This window comes from Scedosporium apiospermum (genome assembly GCF_000732125.1).
Source record: "Scedosporium apiospermum strain IHEM 14462 chromosome Unknown SEQ_SAPIO_0088, whole genome shotgun sequence".
NCBI classification, from domain to species: Eukaryota; Fungi; Ascomycota; class Sordariomycetes; order Microascales; family Microascaceae; genus Scedosporium; species Scedosporium apiospermum.
Window position 1 is genome coordinate 410,840 of NW_015971789.1, and position 21,818 is coordinate 432,657.

The window sequence follows — 21,818 nt, forward strand, 5'->3', positions numbered from 1 at the left end:
GATATCGTCTAGATTCGGAGGCTCAGGTTGTATAATCTTCGCCGCGATCTCGAAGTTGGGCGGGACAGCGAACAATTAATACGGCACAATGCGTATGGGGCGTACAAAGGGGGTTGCTACGAAATGGGAAGATGATGCTTATTCGAAGTGAACCGACAAGAGACAGAGAAACAAAGCGATGAAAGCGATATATCAATTAGTATTGAAAGCTGGAATCGGCATAAACTGTCTTGAGACAAGGTGTGTATAACAAGGGATGTGGATTGATATATAAGAAAGAGGTATCCTCGGACATATAGGGGGGGTTAATGAGGGGACAATGGAGACGCTTTGATGTACTATTTACTGGGGGGGGGAAGTCTTTTCTCTCAGTGTCTGATCGAGTGACATAACCAAAACGGCGGCGCCGAGTCGCGCTGGAATGGGATGGGCTGTTGGACGTGTCTCGTTCTGTTGCTCTGGCGTATTTAGCGTGTCAATTTGCACTTGGTTGCCGTGCGAGGCGGGTTTAATGGAGCCATGTAACCCGGTTGGGTATCGTGAAACAACGTAAACAGCGGAGGTCTTTGATGCCTTGCTGGAAGGGCAACGAGGGAATTCTTTTAACAGAGCTTTTTCCTGATACGTGGGATCACCTAAAACGCCACGAGGTAAGATCTTCGGAAACACAAAAATACTTCTAGAAAAGAATAAAGAGATATAGACCAAGAAAGGGCAAAGCGAAAAAATAAGTTGTGATGAAGAGGACTTGATGGACTCCGTCCTGCGGGCAACTCTCTCTCATTATCAACAAAGACTCTCCGCCTTCTCGGGACTGTTAGCATTGGGAATAAATTGATCAATCAAATGCGTTCATTCAGCAGACTGCCCAAGTATAAATCAATTGATGTATTATCTCGGCTCTAATTCTTGTGGCTTTTTCCTGGCCTCTTCTCGGGTGTTAAGGGTGATTTAGCACTCGTAATGGCCTCGATAGGCACTAATACTGCACTTTACTTCTGCCTGGTTGAGCGTACGAAGTATTTCATACTTGTCATTGATTGATACCTTCATACTGTGTATTCTCAAGCTTAGGAAGTGTACTTTGGCACATCGTAATATGTACTTCGTACTTTGGAGTTGCAACTTGTGGGTGGAATGAGCAATCTCAACTTGCCTCAAGTTGCTGTGATGGGCAATCCATCACATCACGTGAAGACACCATCTCGTCAGTGGGTCTCAACCTCGCATCAGCGAGGAGGGGACAATGGATGGAGATTAAGCCAATTTCCCTCCTCCCCACTAAACCTCAGCTCCTGATCTTGGTCTCGTCCTTTGCCTAAAGTTTTGAAGTATGTACGAAGTGTTGATGACAACTTCACGGGACGGACGATCCATGTTGCCTGGGCCATGTCACGAAACCTCACTCGCCAAATCAGACTCTCTTCAGCCTTCTTTGGTTGTAACCTCGTTCACATGTAGTTTGAATGTGGCAGACCCGACAATGTCACGAGCCAAAGGGAATGGACAAGAAATCACCGACTACAAAGTGGAAAATAGAGCACATTCGAACAGGAAGAATTGCCCTGCTCCTGCCTCCTGCCTCTTGCTCCACTCCTCTCGTGAGTTGCAGACTGTTTTGGGCCTGTTCGGATGGAGGAGCATGCGACGATGGGTACGACAAATAGGCAGTGTCAGGGCCTCGCAAATGACCGCAAGGAAAGATCAGCGATTACTTCGTACTTTTGTGTTTTCCTTGAGCTAATTTGCTCTCGTCTGCATGAAGCTACGTGCGTATTTGTAGGTGTTTCCAATGTCCGTTGGATTCAAAGCGATGGAGCGCGTCTGCAGCTCTTAGTGAAAATCCGCGTGCCCCTTGCATTTGCGACCCGCGCCTGCAGAGTTCCCCTCATGAACCAGTTTATCTGAAGTACAATCAAATCCACTTTGTACCTTCGAAGCCGCCATTTACTGGTAGCCTGGTAAACTACTTGTGCTAATGCAATCCCCACAAACTCCGAATAGCTAGATAACACTATTTGGGTTTATTGGAAGATTTGGGGCTATTTATATATCAAGAACTTCATCTTGCACACCGGGCCGGCTGCTCTTCCCCGTACAGTCCTTGAAGGAATCTCCGCGTCGAAACAACACGGACTACTGGGAGCAGAAAGTCGGGTTTGAAGGTATGTATATAGTTCGTAGAAACTGAAGTCGCCCAACATCATGTACGAAGTACAAGCAGATCTCTGGAGAGCGAGACCGGGGTTCATGGACCCCAATCTCGGCAACCCCAGTGTTCGGGGCTTGCTCCATGAGGTGGTGGGATCCTGTGGATATGGATACAACTAGTGTACTTCGTACTACTTCATACTTCGGACGAACTGAGAATGAGGCCTCGGAATAGATGGTTGTGACAGGATTCCAAGAATGAGGACGACAACAAACTCTGGGGGAAGAGTATGTGGATACTCGTCCGAAGAAGTATTACACGACATAAATCGTTACTCGAGGATTCGTTAAGGATATCGGAAAACGAAGAAGATTCATCCGTCAAAAGCACTTTGTACTCGTAAATCGTTCTGGGATTCTGTGACATTCTTCGAAGGAGCTACTGATCGGGTTCACCCCGAAAGTACCTGTGTATCCATGTTTTAATCGGGTATTGTTTGTGCATTAGGATGTAGCGTGCCTCCCCGTCCCTTTTCTTTGGTCTAGATGTGAATGAACTATCGCAAACTGGCAATTGTCGTCACATCAGTGCAACACAGGAGCTTGGACTCGACCAGATTTCTGGTTCTGTAATATTGGCAGGGCTCAATTCTTGGGTGATAAAACCACAAATACCGGCGCATGCTCTATACACCTGGAGCAGGCTAGGCTCGACCATGGAGCCCACGGGCTCGGATACATCCCCGCCTCCAGCGTGGGGGAATCAGGGTCGGTTGGGTATTCTCTTCGTATTATTGGAAGATATTATTACAGGACGACCCTGCTCTGCGTGACGGTGAATCTCGGTTGTCTCTTTCACCGAGGCGGGCTTCATTTGGTTCTCTGGTCAGGGTGATCTCGGTTCAAGAACTGGAATGCTCCGTGTACGAAGTAAATAGGGCACATGTCCTGTCGATGCCCATCGGCGGTGTTTCGACCGCATCAAGCCGAATGCGCCGGGCTGGTGTGTGGGAAGCAGGAACAGTCAAGCGATGAGGACTGAGCTTCCTGCCCATGCTCCACACTTCCCCCTAGCCTCTATAGAGATTTGCGACACCGATGAAGTGTCATCCAAACTGACGAAGAGAGGGGGAGGCCAAGTAAGACATTCTGTGGCGACTGGTGAGGGAGGACTCACGGGGAAAACATGGGTGTTTCATCGCCCTCATCTTGCCGGCTCATCGTCCTCCATTGACGTTGATGCCGTCCAAACAGCCCCTGGAATGGCTTGGAATACAACATGAAGCCAGTCGGGGTGATTTCTGTTGCTTCCACTCGGAGCTTTGGAATTAATATCGTACTTTCTTCATCTGTCCCAAGATTAGTTGATGCTACCTTTGTTGAAGTGCCCACCCAAGGCCCGAATTCTCGAAGTGGGTTCCCCAGTCAAGTCGATGATGGACGCTAGCTTGGGCAGATCAATGGTAATGCAATACAACCGTCTAAGATTAGGGCTGCTCCGTAGTGTAATGATCTATTAATGTCATGGTTGGATCTTGCGCCCTTGCCTCCAGTCCGCGCACTCATCGCATCGCCTCTGTTCTTTTCACCCGTGCCTGCCGTTGTGCCTTCTTACCCTCTGTTGCACTCAGCTCATCCATCGATAGTACTTCGTACTTCGTCCGTCGTACCTCGTCCTTGCCGAACCACTTGATCTCGGTTGGCAGGTCTGGTTACACTTACGCATCTGATGGAGGATTTGTCGGTACGAAAAGTGCTTGGCCTATCCGTGCAATTGTAGCCTGGCGTAGGACGGGACAGTCAATTGATCAATCATTTTCAATCATTTAATATAGTAACCCAAACTAATCCAACTAATCCAGCCCAAGGCGCAAGCGCATCTCACATTCCTTTCTTCTCAGCTTCCCTTCATCAATCTTACCCCAAACCCAATCTATCCAATCTATCCGAAAACTTCATCTATCCCAAACGTTCTTTTCTTCTAGTGCCCCTTCGGTCTTTCCTTCTGTCTACCTTTCTTCATTCTCGACGCGTGCGCGTTTCCCATCCTTTGCTCGCAGCCAGTCATTTCCTTGCGTTCTTTACTCTATTTGACCTCAAACTTTGCTCTCCCGTTTCGATTCAGTGATACAGTTCTTACGGTCAGTTTCGCACACCACGAGCCATTTTACGATTCTAGCTAGCGTGATTCGAGTCTCGGCTTCTCCCCAAATTCTCTTCGAAAAAAAGAAAGGAAAGCAGTCTCCCGGCCATCGTCAACTCTTTTCCCATCTTCCCCTCGGATATTGGACTTTCCCTTGGCGACGCCTGCGCAACTATCAACTGACGGACTGGTAATTCGGCATCCCCCTTCCGCCCGATTGGTGCTGCCAGCTTGCCTCATCCTGCATTGCCGTGCTGCATCTAAAGGCCCCTCCAGGAAGATCTACAGCTGCGCTGGACTGCACTGCACCTCTGTCATTGTCATTGACTTCTCCACTGCGCTGCACTGTAACCTGCAAAACGACGAAAAGGGGCCAACGCAGAAGAACGAACTCTTCGACCGCCGGTTTCTGGCTTCCATCCGCCTTCTTTCACCCCTGTCGCTGTCTCTGGATCTACGAATTACGCTTTCCAATTGCCAGCCTCTTCGCTCTGCCTTGTACGCCAAGGTAGTGTGGTTTGGTGATTAATTCTCCCGTCTTTCGACATTGAGCCTGTTGAAATCCTTTGGTCCCCTGCTGGCGAGAGAGCCTAGACTTTGCAGTGGAGACTCCTGGCGAAGTCTAACGGAACCATTCGATTTGTGCCTCTCTCTGCATATCCTACAGGGGTTCAGCCACTATAGTGGAGCCTCTGTTGTGCACGCCTAGTGTACGAAGTAGCTGGGACCATCCTGTCATCATCGTCACTCACTGAAGTTTTCTTCCCCAAGACCGCGAGGGGCGACACTGCCAAGGAAGAGTTCCCTCCACCAGCTTTCCCCCCTGGACCGGCCACCCACAGACTTCCGGCGCACGATTGGGCTTCCTGGCTACACCACATTCGATGCTACTCTCGGCATTATCAAGGTCCCGCCTCTCTGGATAAACCACCAAACCCTCCAAAAGCAGGACACAGCATACCATCCACCATCCACCATCGCCATACCACACGCCCGCAGAGCTTAGAGCGGTAGATACCATGTGACAGAGTCCCTGGCCTGCGATTGACCAGAGCCAGATAACCAACACCAGCGCGAAAATCCTACTCCCAACATCACCGCCCCGCCATCAGCAAACGTCCCGGAACCCTCTTCCTTTCTAGGCAGAATAGGAGGGAGCAGCCCCAGTGGACGGATACATCCGCTCATCAATCAATGACAACCACTCATTCGGCTGCTGGTGGGCCAGATGGTACCAACCTTTCTCTGACCACCAGCAGCTCGTACTACACCAGCATCTCATCCCAGTCCGGGTCGGGGCTAAAACATATTGATCTTCAAGAACAGCCAACCTCCGATGCAAGTCTGCAAAGTATAGAAGACTCCAATGTCGACCCCGTCCCTCCCATCAGCAAATGGGCTGATGCCGTCCTCTCGTCTGCCCTTTCCGACATTTCCAGCGAGAACCTAGAAAGCATGTTTTGGTATGTGGGAATTTAATGTTCTAGTTGTGAATGATTTCATTTGGATTGCAGACTAGTGTTGAGCAATCATGTCTACAACAATCTCTTCCCAACCCGCCCCCTTTCCTGTTGCTTTACTTGGCGGTCATTGAACCCTGCCATATTGGCCCCAACGTCAAATTGTACACTCCATTGTTCCCTGCACTTCCAATCAATGTATCGTCGATGTTTTCCTGCCCCCCTCGTCAAGCCGTCAAGTGACGGAGGACCCCCTTGATCTTGCCGAGCTCTCCGCCGCACTGCACAAGTACGAAAAGGTACAGCAATGTTCTGGGATGAATCCTCAACGCCCGTCTAGGCTGCCGCATCACTGATAGCCACTAATACTACACTGCCCGGACGCCATCACCGCTCCTTTATCCCGGTATTACCTTCAATGGACTTGACGTATGAACGGCCCAGAATCATTATTACATTCTCCAGATCGTGTTTGTCCTTCTCGCATCCCCAAGGTCTGTGTCATTTCATCCCGGCATTCCACGGTGCGCTGGGACCAGACTCGAATGTTGTCCAGCACCCGACTCCTGCCAGGCGATGTTCTATTTTGCACAGATTCATCTCATCCACTATTCCTTCCATTGTGTCACCTTGATGTACACAGCTACATAATAATAGCTCAAGGTCAAAGTGGCTCGAGTCGTGCCGGCTTCAAGTTGCCCTTTACCCGCTCTTCTCCCTCCCCAAAACACTGCAGCATGCAGTTACATTAGATGTACACCACCGTGTCTACCAGCCTTTTTGTTACGTCTGCTTTCGTTTTCATCCTTTCCGTTCTCGTTCCAAACACAGCGATCCATGGACATTTCCTCACCCGAAACTTGTTAGCGAAAATTCCACCCTATCCGTCTCGTCGATTCCATCATCATCCTCTCTCTCCACACCCGCTTCGAATACGAATACCGCGATCGTGAATAACCTCTCATCCACTCCGGCGAACGCGAACGCGAACGCGAACACTCCCGTCCGCCAGCCCCGCAAGCCTTCGCCCGGTCTAGCAGCTCGCCTCAAAGCTCTTGGTTTCGGCACGAAGACCTCACCGCCAACCACCCCGACCGACACCTCCGCGCCTTCCTCCCACCTGGACCGCGTCGGCAAACTCGACCAACAACATATCCGCCAAATTGACGAATCCCACCTGCAAAACTCGAAACCCACGACCGTCGAGCGTCGCGGTCGCCCTTGGAAGGGTCTTGGCCTTGGCGTCCCATCCCGACCGGGCTCTCGCCGCTCCGCCAGATCACCTTCGCCTCGGCCGGCGACGTCGGCAGACGAGGCAACCCCTGAGCCTTCTCCAGCACCCACACCTTCCCCCGTCCTCTTGCCAGAAATCAGGACCGAACCACCATTGAATATGGACACCAACAAATACAGATTGCCCGATCATGTGAATGGGAATGGCACAAAAGTACAGCTCGAGACGCGCCGCGAACATATAGAACGCACCGTTCAACCTCCCTGGCCTGGCGAAGCGCCCCCACCCCTTCCGCCGAAGGACTCGCCTCCAGCGCCCCCTCTCGCGCATCATTCGTCTCAGCCTGCCGGTGCAGCCTCGGTAGAATTCACGCCCGACCTTGCCAGCTACTTTACACCAGGTCACCAACGCCCCGGTTCAATTTACACTCTGTCCCGTCTCTCATTTGCCAATCAGCTGGCCCAGTTGACTGCTCTTCAGCTTCCTGACGCCGAGTCTCTTTCGAGTAGAGTCTCTGCCATCCCAACCGCCCAAGCCGCCACCACCGCCCTAATCAATGCCGCCGAACAGATACGAAGCTGGATCTCGAAAGCCTCCGAGGTTATCAACGGCCTTGACAGCGATGACGATGTCGAGTGGGCCGCCGCCGGCGGCCGTGAGGGCCTCGCAGAGGTCGAGAAGGCCATCCTGCGATTCGAGGAGCTTATTAATGTTTACGTCTCAGCCATCGAAGAACTGCAAAACCGCATCGACATTGCGCAAGTTTCTCCGGACGACCTCAACCGCGCCGTGATTCAGATGGAATCCATCATGAACGAGTGGACGGCAATACGTACTTCACTGCACACGGTCAAGGAGCAAGTTGAGATCGCCATGGAATGGGAGGAGCTCTGGAATAATGTCCTTGGTGATATCCAGGACGAGATGGACGAGCTATCACGTCTGGTGTTCGAAATGGAAGAGCGCCGGCACAAGTCTCTCATGGCTGCTGCGAGCGGCGATGGTGTCGACTTCGGCGATCTCGAGACGATAGTAGAAGAGACTCCACCGAGCAAGAAGCCTACGGCCCAGAACCGTTTTAGCCTTCCAGCCTTCCCACTGAGCCCCAGTTCACCCAGTGCCGCCAACATGACCCTCGACGACTCGAGTCTGCTAGCACTGTTTGCAAGGATGCAGCCTCTTCGCGCTTCACTTGACTTCCTTCCGATGCGGCTCTCGGTGTTTCAAGCGAGGGCGGAGGACTCATTTCCTACTGCCTGCGACGAGCTCGAGATGAGGCGTACGGGTCTCGACGCTAGCTACAAGAAGCTCGAGAAGGATGCAGAATCTCTGCGAAAGGAATTGGGCGAGGACCGCTGGGTCCTTGTGTTCCGAGGCGCTGGCCGGAAGGCGTACAAAATGTATGAATCCGTCGAGCGCTCGGTCTCGAAATTGAAAGAAGGAATCGATGGCGGACTCAACCTCGCGAATCCGGCCCTGATGAGCCAGAAGATTGAAAGTTACGAAGCCAAGAAGACACACTACGGCCCTGCTATCGAACGCGTGTTGCTCATTATCGACAATGGTGTAAAAGATCGCCTCACCGTCAATGGGGAGATTCTTCGTCTCCACCAGGAAATCCAGTCCAAGTGGGATGGTTTGAAGGAGCAGATGCGAGACATGGATGCTATCGTGGATGATATCCAGTCGGGCAAACAAGGCCAGCAGCTCCGCGACAGCATCTCTAGTATGCTTTCTAACGATCGGTCGACGGTTGCCAGCGGCATGGAAACTCCCGGAAGCTCCCCTCCTTCCTCCGTCATCATGACAACTCTCGGCCTCGACCCGTCCACGCCCTCGGCGAAGATTGCGAAGCACAGGTCGCCGTCTGCTATGGCTAAGCGGCGCCATTCCTCGCTACCGACTCCAGCCCAGGGACCAAAGCGAGCCAGCCTCGCCAGGCTCCATGCGCTAGCAACACCTTCACACGTCACGCCTCCACCTCCAAAACCTACCCGGCCCCCATCGACCCTTGGCGCCAGACCGCCTTGGAGCATCTCATCCAATGCCTCTCAGGTAGACACAGGCCACAATTTCAAACCACTCAGCCTTACTTCCCCGAGTCCGTACGCGAAGAAGACGCCGACTACTGTGAGATCCACCTCATCTCTGACACCCACCTCTGCTGGGTCTAAACTCCCAACGCTCCGATCCCCTATCGGTCGCGCCGTGTCCGAGTCGCCGATGCCGCAACAAGAGACACCTACTCGGAACCTTCCGTCGAAGCTCTCCTTCCGTGAGCGTCTCACCTCCCCTGGCCCCTATTCGCAACAGACTCTGGCCAAAACTCGCCTCTCCAACCAGCCTTCGGTATCGTCTCTCGAGTCTCGTCGCGCTTCCATGCAGCCACAGCGGTCTTCTTCAGAAGTACGCCCTTCGCGGCCCGCTAGCTCTCTTGCTACGACCTCGCGGAGGGGGAGTATACTACCTCAACCCTCTTCGATGCAAGCCGGGGGCGTGTCTGGACGTAATAGCCCTCAGGCAGTAGCGGGTGCTCGTCTTGCCATGCAACGGGCCACATCCGACGTGAAACCGAAAGACAACAAGCCGCGATGGCGCTACTAGGGAGGTTTTTTTGGCACTTTTTTTTTTCCCCTTATCGCCGTTGGCCTCTTAACCGAAAGAACCACCGGCTCTATGAAGTTTTATGGCAGGCGCGCTCATGGTTTCTTTGACAGCTTCTATTTCCTTTTTTTTTTTTTTTTTTTTCCCCTACGTTGACTTTTTGATGGTTTTGGAGTTTTTGGGAGCACGGTGAGGCATTGCGGCTCTATTGCGTTACATGGAATCTATCTTACCTGTCTTATTTACCTTCTAACGGGCTGTTCTCCCTCGCGCTTCCCATTTCTCCTTCTATTTCACTCTTGCTATTTTTCGGCCTACTCTTGGATAGCAGGCACGCAATCTTTCTGTATATATTATTAGATCGGTATGCCATTATACCCCCGTTGACACCCCCTTGAGCGGAGTTTTCATCGAATTTACGGACGAAACAGAAACAAAAAGAAGAAGATGGTCCTGGAGAGACGAATATGTATTTTTTTTCTGGCGAAGCCCTTCTATCCAAGCAACTATTAGTTCATGGTCCTTCGATCTTCGCAACAGCCTCGCTCTCTTTAGGGTAATGCGTCTTGCTGTTTCTAACCTTTCTTATATTTTCCTGAGAGGCGCGATCTGCCCCTTCACAAAAGCACTTGGTTCAAGCTGGAGATACCCTCTGTTCCTTACCGCGGACTTTGTACGTTAATAGCGCGCTTCTTGCGTTCCAAGCAAAAAGAGAAAAATAAAAAAGAACATGAAGAAAACGAGTCTGCGATGGTAACAAATGCTATGCATGTTTTGATATCTACTCTGCCACTCATGAGGGCGGCTTATCTCCATCATCAACATATCACACTTAGCTCAGAGAGACATAAGAAACCAACCTCTCAAAGACACAATGCGATTGATCCATATTCATAGCTTCTGCAATGCTAATACTCGTCTCCCTGTATGCATGCTAAATGATACTATTTGACGTGAAAAGGGAAAAACAAGACACCCGACGCCCTCGTCATTCCGTTCATGAAAAAAAAACCACATTTCTTTCTACAGCCGACCTTTCTTCTTCTCCCTGAGTAGCGACGCCAGAGCACAGCAATATATACAAACCATTAGACGCGCGGTCCGAACGTATCACCGAGCATGAACCATTATAAAAGGGAAAACAAAAACAACTGTTCATCACACCTCACAGCGGCATCAGCCCGATCGCCGATGAGCCCGAGGCCCCTCCACCAGATCCCCTACCTCCTCCTTTCCCGCGGCCGGGACCCTTCCCCTTGCCCAAAAAGCTCACGGAGGAGCCCGTACCGGATGCCTTCCTCTTGGCCACCCCGTTGCCTCCGCTCGCCTTTCTCCCGCCGTTTCCTCGGCCTTTCCATCCGCGTCCACCGTTCTTTCTGCCCCGCGGCGCGGCGGCGCTTCCACGAGCCGCCGGGGCGTTCGCGGGGCCGTCCGCGGGAGGCGGGCGTTGGCTAGCCTGCTCGAGACGCTGATGCCACTGCGCAATGGTCGAAGGATCCGCAGCGGGCCGAGGCGGCACCTGGACCGGGGCCGAGAAGAACTTGGATTGCTGTTCGCCGGCGGCGGCGTCGTCGTCATCGTCAGGGTCGAGATCGAAATCGTCGTCCCCGAACTCGTCGTCATCGGAGCTAATGAGATCGACAATCTCCTGTCCCTCGCCCGCCACGTCCATGCTATCATCGCCGCCCATGGCCCCCATCATCGTCGTGTACTCCCCGTAGAAGTGGCGTATGAGTCTCAGGAACTTCTCGCCGTACTTATTGACGCGGGCCTGGACTATGCCTTTGATCCTCCTCATCTCGTCCAGGGTGATGGTCCAGTGGATCGCCATCTCCTGGAAATCCTTCTCGCCGAAGAGGGGCCTGCGCAGACCCTCATTATTCCGGGTCTCCTCCTCGAGAGCCTTGGCTTCCGCTACGAAGTTGTGGACGACTTCCTGGTGGATCTCCGGCAGAGAGCTGAGAGGTATGTCCTCAAAGGGTGGTAGTGGTGGGTCAGCGGAAGAACTGGCACCGGCATTCGACTTGCGCTTTTTGGGCACGGGTTCAAAGTAATCGTCGTCATCCGAGTCGTCGACAACAAAATTGTCCTTTTGATAGCCGTTTCGTGTAGTGGGGAGCTCATCCTCTTCCGCTTGCCGGGAAGACGATGCTTTCGACGGCTTCTTCTTCCTCCTCGATGCAGGAGCCACTGGAGAGGAGATGTCGGTCGACGCGGCATTTTTGGACGCATCGTCCTTCTTAGCACGCTTCTTCGGTTTAGCAGTAGTTGGCTCCTTACTCCCTCTACCAACTTGCACCGAAAGCATAAGACGCCGCTGGCCGTAGCGGAACTGATTGGCATTTGAACCCAGCTAGAAGAAATTCATGGGTTAGTGTTTTGAACTGCCAACTTACAGTCAATGGCACGAGACTGAAAGACTCACCTTGAGATACTGAACTGCGAATCCCGCTCTCCTGTTCATCACATTGTCTTCTCCAAGGGCACCCTCTACGGTCAGTCGGTCGATGATTCGCTCGACTTCGTACTTCTTCATATGTTTCGCAATTCCACGGTATTGTGGAGTTGCTTGAGCCGCGGGCGCTCGAAAACGTCCGTCGCCTCCATTCAGGTGGTCCGCTTCGTTCTCATCGCGGTTCGCCTTCCCTTTACCCATAAGGAGATCGGCACACTGGTTCGAGGTGAGTCTGCTTTCCTGAGCCACAGCTTCGATCGCCGCCTGAGCAATCGCGGTAAAATCCTGCTGCTCGGATACAGCCCCCGTTCGACAGTTGTCGCAACCTTTGTTGCAGTCAGCCCTGTCGAACGCTTCACCAAAGTACCGAAGCACTTCAACCCTACGACAGTCGGATGGATTGTCGCAAAAGGCCACCATGCGGTTCAGCATACCCTTCTGCCTCTCCTTCTGCTCCCAGCCTCCTTCTCCATCGGAAATGAGCTTGCGGAGCACCCTCGCATCGGAGTGGCTAAAGTAGAGGTAGCAATCGGATGCGTTTCCGTCTCGCCCTGCTCGTCCTGTTTCTTGATAATAACCCTCCAGACTCTTGGGGAGGCCGTGGTGAATGACGAATCGTACGTCAGGTTTGTCGATTCCCATACCAAACGCAATCGTAGCGACAACAACACGGATCCTATCCTTTTGCCACTCTCGCTGCGTCGCGACCTTCTCTTCCGGGGGAACAGAGGCGTGGTAGTGGGCGGCCTTGATACCATATCCACAAAGCTTCTGAGCAACATCTTCAGCGTTCTTCCTCGAAATGGTATATACGATACCACATTGGTCCGGATATTTCGTCTGGATCAAATTGGCAATGCTCTCAAGAGCGTTCGCATTCCCAGTCTTCAATCGAACCTCGTAATAGAGGTTTGGTCTGTTGAAACTCTGAGTAAAGACTTTCGAGTTCTCCATCCCGAGATTGTGCATCACGTCCATGATCACATTCTCGGTAGCCGTCGCGGTGAGTGCCATAAGGGGCACGCCGCGAAATTGCCTTCGGATAACCCCAAGCTCTTTATAGTCTGGCCGGAAGTCATGCCCCCACTGACTGACGCAGTGGGCTTCATCAATGACGATGCGGGCAAGCTTCCCCTTCTGATACAGCATGTCCATACCATCCTGGAATCGTTTGTTCTTGTTGACCATCTCTGGAGTAACATAGAGCAACTCGATGAAGTTCTCGGGGTTCCTCTCACGAAGCATTTTCATCACCATATCCTTATATTCTCGAGGAGCCTCACCGTTATATGCGACAGCGTGTATGTGGAGGGACTTGAGATGGTCGACCTGATCCTGCATCAAGCTGATCAGGGGTGATACCACGAGGGTGATACCTTTTGTTCGTCCGCTCTTCACTACAGCAGGTAGCTGGTAGCAAAGGGATTTGCCCCCACCAGTAGGCATAAGGATGAATGCGTCATCCCCAGAGAGCGTTGCATTGATAGCCTCGAGCTGATTATGTCGGAAAGTCTCCATCCTGAATCGATCCTTAAGCATTTGCTTTACCTCAGGTGACCAGGGAAACCGCATCTGCTCTGCTGGGAATGCATTTTTAGTTGCAGTCGAGGCAAGTCTCTTTTCCGGAATCTTAGGCCGAGAAGGTGCCTTCGCATTCCCGGACATCTCCACCAAGGGATGCCGTTGGGATGTTGCACTCGCGTGAGGTGCGCTAGTGTGACAACTATCCGCGAGTGCAATCATCTCAGCATCATCGTCACTGAGGAAGTCCATTTCTTCCAGCGAAAGTCTTTCGGTATTGTGTCTATGCTGGGGAGGCCTTGGTCGAGCAGGGGGGAGATTTTGAATGGGGGAGTCTTCAATATCGCTAAACATGCCCTCGAATTCATCGGGATGCACCGGTGGCGGTTCGTGCCTAGGGCCGGGACGGTGGTAGCGGGGAGAGTCTTGTGGGGGAAGTTGGGTTTGATGAATGACATCCGAGGACGGTCCCTCTGGGTGGCGGCTTCTCACATTTCGAAAGGCGGAGGGTTCAGTAGCGGGGATAGCAGTGATTGGTTTCGGGGGAGCAGCTCTCAACTGCTCTGACAAGGCAGGGTCCCGAGAAGTAGCATCAACCAAGGCTTCGGTGAAGGCCTTCTCCAGTTCCTTTAGTTCGTCCCCGATTTCGTCTAGCTTGTTCTCGTCTTCGTCCGTTGCCAAGCCATCCCTATAGGCGCGTGATATTTGTTGTAATAGGCTCTCCTTCTTGTGGACCAGAACTTGATACTGTTCAGTCCTGTCAACGAGGCCCTTGACGACCGCTTGTTGGTTCATCAATCGTTCTTTTTCTAATTTGATGCCTTCTCTTTGGTCCCTTGGCCGAGATTCGCGAAGCGCCTTCTCGAACGTTTGTCGATTCTGGTCAAGTTTCTCTCGGAGGGCGTCAAGACAATGTTGGAGTGGCCATGGGTCTTGCACTAGGTTAGATAGACCGCGGAGGTCAATCTGACCGGAGGAGATGGTGGATTTGGTCCCTGAGGACGCAGGTCCTTGAACTGGGAGGATGGTATCAGCACTTGATTGGACTGTCTGTTTACCTTTTGCGTCGACTTTGGAACGTTTCGATGGACTTGGGGATGAGGTGAGGCCGGATTTCGACATATTAACATCGAATGTACATGGGATCGCCCCCAGAGGTAAGTCCTGTGCTGTCACGGATGATAGAGACGCAATAACCTTGCTACCACCGGTGGGAGGCGTAAGGAATTCGTCCTCGGAGTCTTCAATCACGGAGCTCCGCCGGGCCTTTGGCTTTGGTGTCTGGGCTAGGGCGCGTTCAATAACATCCGCGCCCAGTACGTTAGGCTGCAGCACAACGGGAGGAAGCTTCCTCGGTGAAATGATAGGGGTGGTTGGCCGATATTTCGGTTCAGGGGCCAATGATCCAAGGCGAGAAGGAGAGTGTTGACTTCCGGGAAGCTTTACCGGAGACAGAGACCGAGTAGCACGCTTAGGGCGAGAGGGAGAGGGAGATGTTGGGGCAGCAGCGGGCAAAGTCCTAAGAACTGAGGCTTGCCTTGTGTCTCTCCTTAAGCTCGACCTAGCTGCTAGGTTTCCTGGTGAGAAAGAGCCAGTGTTTCGTTGCGGTGCTATAGGCGTGCTAACAAGTTCGTGAAGGTCCGGAAAGTCGTCATCGTCATCATCGCTCGTTGTAACCTTGCTAATCTCGCTACTCTTCCGCTTTTTGCCCTTCCTCGTTGGGGGTTCGGGTCGAGCTGCAAAATCCTCCCTCCAGAGCCTAACGTCGGTTCCGAATTGCACAGAATCCGAAGATATCCCCGCCTCGTCAGCAGTGATTTCGATCAAATCGTCGTCATCGTCATCATCGGTATCCATTATGGGAAGATCGGGTGTGGTCAGGCGAGTAGGGTGTGGGATTCGCGTCTTTGGCGGCAGAGAAGAGTTACTCTTCTGTGACGAAGAGTTGCTCGAAGGGGCACCTGCAAGGAGGTCAGCACATAGAGGCCTACTCGGACTGTTCAGAACTACCAACCGGTCTTGAGAGTCTGTGTATACGCATGTTCAAAGCGTCCAGTTACTGTTGTCGACACGGGGGTGGGAAGTTGCTGTTGTTGTTTCGTTATCAAGGAGCGCTTCTTGGGTTGTTGAAGCCCGAGTAGACGTGCCATTTCGGCGTCTTTGTCAGAAGAGCTTGACTGAGCTCGAAGTCCGCCGTGAACGTCGCCTCCATGTGTTGGGGTTCTGAAGGTGCTCGGGGTGGGGTTTGCTTGTTGATGGGCTGGAGGTCTGAATTCCCCCGAAAGTTTCAAGTTCGATTGCGTCGGGTCGTATGTTCCCTTGCCCTGACTTGGAGTCTCCGCTCCCGAAATGTTTGTATTTGCTTGGTTCGGCTTAGATACGGTTGTGTTGTCTAAGAACCATTGAAGCTGCTCGTCCAGATTATTCCGTGTCATCAAGACGGCAGGGACCAAGTTCCCAGGTCAAACTCAATGCATTGGATTCAGGCTTGGGAAACAATGGAATCGGTCCTCTTCGTATGGCGTAAAATTGGCGTCTTACGTGTGAAAAGTGTGGTGCCGCCTCTCACGTGTAGCCAGCTTCAATTTGAGGTTCACTAGCACTCGAAGCCATTCACAAATCGCGTCTTGGTGTGGAGACAATTCACGTCTCGACGCGTTAGTCATCTGAGCGAGATCACGTGGAATTGGCGACTCCCATGCGGGGAACAATTAGAACAATTGATTGAACAACACCTGCACAAGGAATGCAAGGAACAAAAGTTATGCTCACGCGAAGTCTCCACCACACGCCCGCACCTCATGGAAAGTGCGCCTTTCCATAGTTTGGCTCTTCCCTAAAATTGTTAGTCGATCCCAAAAATAAACTGTGACAAAATGGGCAGTGATGAGCGTCCTCCCCATGGAAGGACTCAGATCTGCATAGATGGACGTGATAACCTTAAGCAAGTAATCTCAGATGAGTGGAGGTCCCAAGTATTACATACATGCTGCGAATCAATTAAGATCCTTGAAATCATCCATCATCTGGGACGAAGGCCATGGGATTTATTTGGACAAAGATCATCACGATGCCATCATCGTGATGCTATCAAAAGGCCAAGAGATCTGCTGTCGTAGCATCACCTCTCCTCAATAACCAAGGTCGCAAAGTAAGTCATCTCCAGCCTCACAGTCTTCGGAAGAGTAAAATACCCGGGGCAAGAAAACGAAACTCTCCTATTGCTAAGGCGGCAATCCTTGACGGGGATAAAGTGGCACACACAAGGCGGGTGAAGTTAACCCTTAACCCGCTCGGTGTTTCCCTTGGACGATCTACAAATTCACCCGCCTCATGAACAGCCCATCAGAGCAGCACGCGATGTATCATATATGTCTGCATTAGAATGTATGTTGCGGGTTAACGGCCTGGCAGGTCACACAACATATATTGATTCCGCTCCGCTACGCGAACGCCCATCGACTCACCATTACTTCCTGTGATGAGCTCATTGAAAACAAGTCGTTCAAAGTGCAAAACCAGTAACAAACGTCGTCACAGAATGAAGATAATCCCACGAGCAAGAGCTACTATTTCAAAGAAAATGCCGCCATGTTCAAACCTGATCGGAATCAGATCTAAAAAACGACTTAATATTGACCCTGAATAGAAGGGGGTATTAATATGAACACCTTTTCCGAAGTACCCGAATTAAATTTCCGTCCCATGCCTGGTAGTAATACGCCTCTGCCGCGCGAGGCTCACTCGGTTACCCCTACTAGCCTCAAACAGCCAAGGTGGCTCGGGATGAAAGGCTGATCTCCCCAGGTTTCAAAAAAAACCCTCGCGAAAATAGTTTCCAGCCCCGAGGCCGAAATTATCCTTCAGGCTAGGCGAGTCGGACCAGAGAGAGTCGCACGGAATCCATCGTACAGATTACCGCTCCACCAAAGAAACATTGTCGTCGAATTTAGAGGCCGAAAGCAGCGACAGCAAGACCGCCGAGGACGGCGATGGCACCAGCAGCGGAGCGAGCGGCACCATTGGTGGGGACGGGGGAAACCTCAGCACCACCGGTGGGAGAACTGCCACCGCCGACGGTGCTGGTGAGAGTGGTCTTGGGAGGAGGAGGAGGAGTGCCAGCGGAGGTGGAGTTGCGAGCACCGGTAGGCTCGGGGGCGGCAGTGCTGGAGCTAGGCTTCTTGGTGGAAGAGGGAACAGCGCTGCTGGTGCTGTTGCCCTTGGGGCCCTCCTTACCGGCCTCGATCTGGAAGGGGAAAGAGTACTGGAAGATGGTCGGGTCGGACTCGAGAAGGATCTGCAGGCCGTAGACGGCAGCATCACCGAGGTCACTGGGGACAGCCCAGTCGAAAGAACCAACCGAGTTTACGATGCCGGCTGATGATATCACACGTTAGTAACCTCGGAATCATATTGGCCAAGAGTCGATAACGGAGAGAAAAAAATAAAAAATAAAAAATAAAAATAACTCCGGGAATCAAGAAGCAGAGAAGGGAAAGAGATTCTCAAGGAGAAGAGAAAATCGCTTACCAGCAATAGGCTCGGCGCCAGGGACGAGCTTGCTGGGAGACTCGCCAGCAAGGAGGACGATACTGACGGTCTCCTTATCGTAGTCGGCGGGAGCAGCGTCCCAGGTGACCTTGTAAGTCTTGCCAGCGGGGACGAGCTCATCCTTGGTAGGAGTTCGGACAACATCGAAACCGGCAGTCTGAGCAAGAGCAGCAGAGACAAAGGCCAGGAAGGCCGCGGCGTTGATAGTGAACTGCATTGTGAATGGCTGTAGATTAAGGATACTCAAGAAAGTACGAGAATATACAACTCAGTTCAAAAAGCACAAAACGAGTGACGAAGCGAAGGATGTATGGAAAATGAGTGACAGGTTGGACGAAGCCAGGTGGGCAAGAGAGTGACTATAAATGAGCGACAGGCTGAATTCAGCTTCAAAAGTGTGTGTGAGAGAAAAGGGAAAGGGAAGAGGATCAGAACAGACGAGGAGAAGGGAGTCAGGGAGGAGATGTGAAAAGGACCCGTGGATCAATGTGAGAGTCGCGTGGGAGGCATGCCCAGCGCCAAGGGCCATGGCCCATGGGGGATGAGGACTCCAAGACTGTCAACGTACCAGGTACCTCCCGTAAAAACAAGTCGAATGTGGCGGTGGAACGTGGGCGGGATTTCGTCAGAGTCATTGGCTTGGGCGCCATTCCCCTCGACAGGACCCTTTCTTAGATGTTCGACGTACCTGTACCTGGCGGGATTATGGCCTTAAGTTGGGTCTACAAGTACACTGCGGTCTAGTTTAGTCTCTAGCCTCTATGCAAGGTTCAATGTCCCCAGGGGCTTGGCTTCCCTCCTGCCTAACTTCGCTCTCTAGCGGGAACGTCCTCTCGCGTAGTTATTGGAGGCCCGCATGGCCCAAGAAATTAAAAGAGTTTGGAATTGTCCAGGCGTGCCGCCGGCATGTAAGCGAAGTATAGAGACATCGCGCACAGGGCTGAGCACCATTTAAATCAAGACCCAATCGAATCTCGGGCGTCCTTGAACCGATATGGATCAATTGATTCCTCACTCTTCGTACGTTTACTTGTACGAACGAAGTGCTCCAATGTGGACTTGACAGTGACCTCTCTGTCCGTCAGGTCAAGGGTCTCTACAACAAATCGGCAACGAGGAGATCCTACTCTCATCTTAAGCGTTGAAATCCAAGAGATTCTTCGATCACGACATCGAAAGAAGGCGTCCTATTAGTATTAATGTCGACGACCAGCCAGCCAAACCCCATAATTTACCCTCGACTCATATACTACCAATCGATTGATTCGATTGATCCTACCTCGCGAGTCACAGAAACAGCAATAACACACATCCATAGATACCTCGTCCATTATACTTTGTATAAATGGCACAACACAGGGGCTTGACACACGCCGGAACCAACAGCCACCACTTTATCCTGAGCATGTCATCGCAATGCAACAAGTTAATTTCCAACGAGGCGATGCTGACATTCTGTCATCGTGACTGCCGAAGGCTGAAGCTGAATGTCGTATCGCTGATGACGCTGCTCTCGACGTAAGCCAATGGCGCTCACCGAGCAGCGTCTTCGCGTTGTTGTGGTTTATGATGTTTGTTCCGCGGGCGGTTTGGCTCAAGACTGAGGTCTCCTCGGGAGAAATGGTGTGGTAGAACTGCATCGCTCGCGCCACAGCACCGTCGTCCGCCTGAGAAGGGTGACAAACAATTGATCAGTTTGACTGCGGCTGTCTGTTGCCAACACGCAGCGCAGCATGCCAATATGGATATGGATGCGACAACACTGCTCTCCCAGTCTGGCGTGGGAGCCAGTGTACCGGTACCTTCGCCAACAGGCCCAGCGTTTCACACCTCTTGGATCCAATTTCTCCTCAGTCGCCAACACTCTAGCCAAGAAGCCAGTAATTACTGGCAAATCTTGTAGAGAATTTCAGGGTCATCTGGGGATACAAGTGCCCACTGTAGCCCTGGAGAAAAACGCCAGAAAAAAAGATAAAGGGGGCAAAAAAAAAATCCTTCTGGGCCTTTCCGGCTTTTCGAGTCGTCCACAAATTGTCGCAATCTCCGGTTCTCTCTGCGAGGGAGAGGAATGCCGATTGAGCCGTGCTGCGCCTCTTACTCCAAAGCCTTTGTAACCATCGCTGGATCCCTTTTAATCCCCTTTTTAGTTCACTTGCGAAGTGGACTCACCGGGGTATCTTATCCGATTATCCGCAATTATGAGGACGAAAGTCGCGGAGCGAGCGAGCACCATAAAAAGCTAGATCAAGTCGCACAGGTCGAGATTTCGACGCCTGGCGAGCGGTGTCGATGGACTCCGGACATACAAGACAGGCATGGTCCCCAGCCGCATAACCGAATGGGTGCCTGGAATGAAGGAGGAGAGTGGAGCACACTACGAAGCACTTGCTATTAACGGGCAGGCACAGACACCTTCTCTGGTCCTGGCAGAAAACAGCTTTCGTTGGTTCAGGTACCTTGTACGTTACCTTAAAGCAAATGCACGTCCAATATTCTCGACGGACTGGTTACTTTTTTCGGACTAGGGAGGTCAGCACTAAACTAGATCTGCCCAACAAGCCCTACAAAGTCTGAGTATCGATACTTCATTAAATTCATTTTTGGCATTTGCACCAGATTTAGTTCGCGTCCCCCGTAGGCTTGTATAACATGGGTCAGCACGTCAGACGTTTCTACTTGTGCGACGTGCTACGCAGTGCGCACATCCAAGACCGACGATCATCGCGCGGCTGCGAGTAAGAAGTGGAATTATATATGACGAAGGAGGAAGCTCATCATCGTCACCATGCTTAGAATGCAACACAGACAACACCTCCTCCGTCGTCATGGGATCAGAAGATTGCAGCAGTTTGCATGGACGGGTAAAGTACCCTCTTTTGATGCAGGAAAACCGTCACAGAGAACCAACAGCTTTTGCCTTGCACCACAATCATCCAATCCAAGCCGATTCTCACCCAATATAATGTTTTTCCAGATTCCCTCCCCGCAGAGACCAACGTTCCATTTTGCGACAAATCGAGTGCTGACGACGATCTATTACTTACTTCTCCAATTATGCTCCGCTACGCCAAGCCGCCGTTTCTAATCTCAGGCATCAATTGATCGATTGATGTCTTAAAAACTGACTCAATGTTAGGTTAGCCAGTGTTGGAGGATACTTGATCGCGCTCGACGCTCTGGGCTGGGTTGACCTTTCTCCATGGCTGTGGCACGTGACTTTACAAAGTGGAATCCGTACTTCGTACCTGCTTGACCCGACATTACCCCAGGTCTGTGCCGATCCGATCGATTCAGTCTTGAGGTGCGGGAAGCCGGCGCATTTTATCTCACTATTGGCAAACGAAGGTGGGGCAACAGAAATCTCGACATTCTTCTTGTCAATGACATCTACTTGTAGCCTACGATTTAGTACGGTCCACTACAATTGTATGCATGAAATAGTACGAAGTTGTGGACACAAGGTTCGACTTCGCCCAATGCAGCTGTCAACGTCAATTGAAGCATTTCGAATTACTAAGGTGCAAGATAACCACTTGTCTCCAGTCGTCAATAAGATCAGTCATAACGTCACTATTACTATGCGTACGCAAGTAGAGGCTTGAGAGTAACTGCTTGGTGATGTGATCAATTGATCTGTGAACAATTCAACAGGCTATCGATACCCTCTCGACGACTTTACACCACCTGTGCTCATAGCCT

General features: G+C 51.7%; 3 protein-coding genes across 3 annotated transcripts; 1 reads left to right on the top strand and 2 right to left on the bottom strand.

Annotated features, from left to right (window-relative positions):
- Nucleotides 1-5,488: 5,488 nt before the first annotated feature.
- Nucleotides 5,489-9,592, top strand: SAPIO_CDS3137 (uncharacterized protein; the record flags this gene model as incomplete). The annotated part of the gene is made up of 2 exons (XM_016785997.1): nt 5,489-5,757; nt 6,622-9,592. 2 exons carry the CDS (start codon nt 5,489-5,491, stop codon nt 9,590-9,592), a joined length of 3,240 nt encoding a protein of 1,079 aa, XP_016644003.1.
- A 1,165-nt stretch (nt 9,593-10,757) lies between these two features.
- SAPIO_CDS3138 (uncharacterized protein) lies at nt 10,758-15,718 on the bottom strand (the record flags this gene model as incomplete). The annotated part of the gene is made up of 4 exons (XM_016785998.1): nt 10,758-11,945; nt 12,018-14,584; nt 14,708-15,529; nt 15,583-15,718. The coding sequence occupies 4 exons, from the start codon at nt 15,716-15,718 to the stop codon at nt 10,758-10,760; spliced, it is 4,713 nt and encodes a 1,570-aa protein (XP_016644004.1).
- Nucleotides 15,719-17,517: 1,799 nt separating this feature from the next.
- On the bottom strand, nt 17,518-18,336 carry SAPIO_CDS3139 (Uncharacterized protein; the record flags this gene model as incomplete). Its single annotated transcript, XM_016785999.1, has 2 exons — nt 17,518-17,945; nt 18,099-18,336. 2 exons carry the CDS (start codon nt 18,334-18,336, stop codon nt 17,518-17,520), a joined length of 666 nt encoding a protein of 221 aa, XP_016644005.1.
- Nucleotides 18,337-21,818: the final 3,482 nt, after the last annotated feature.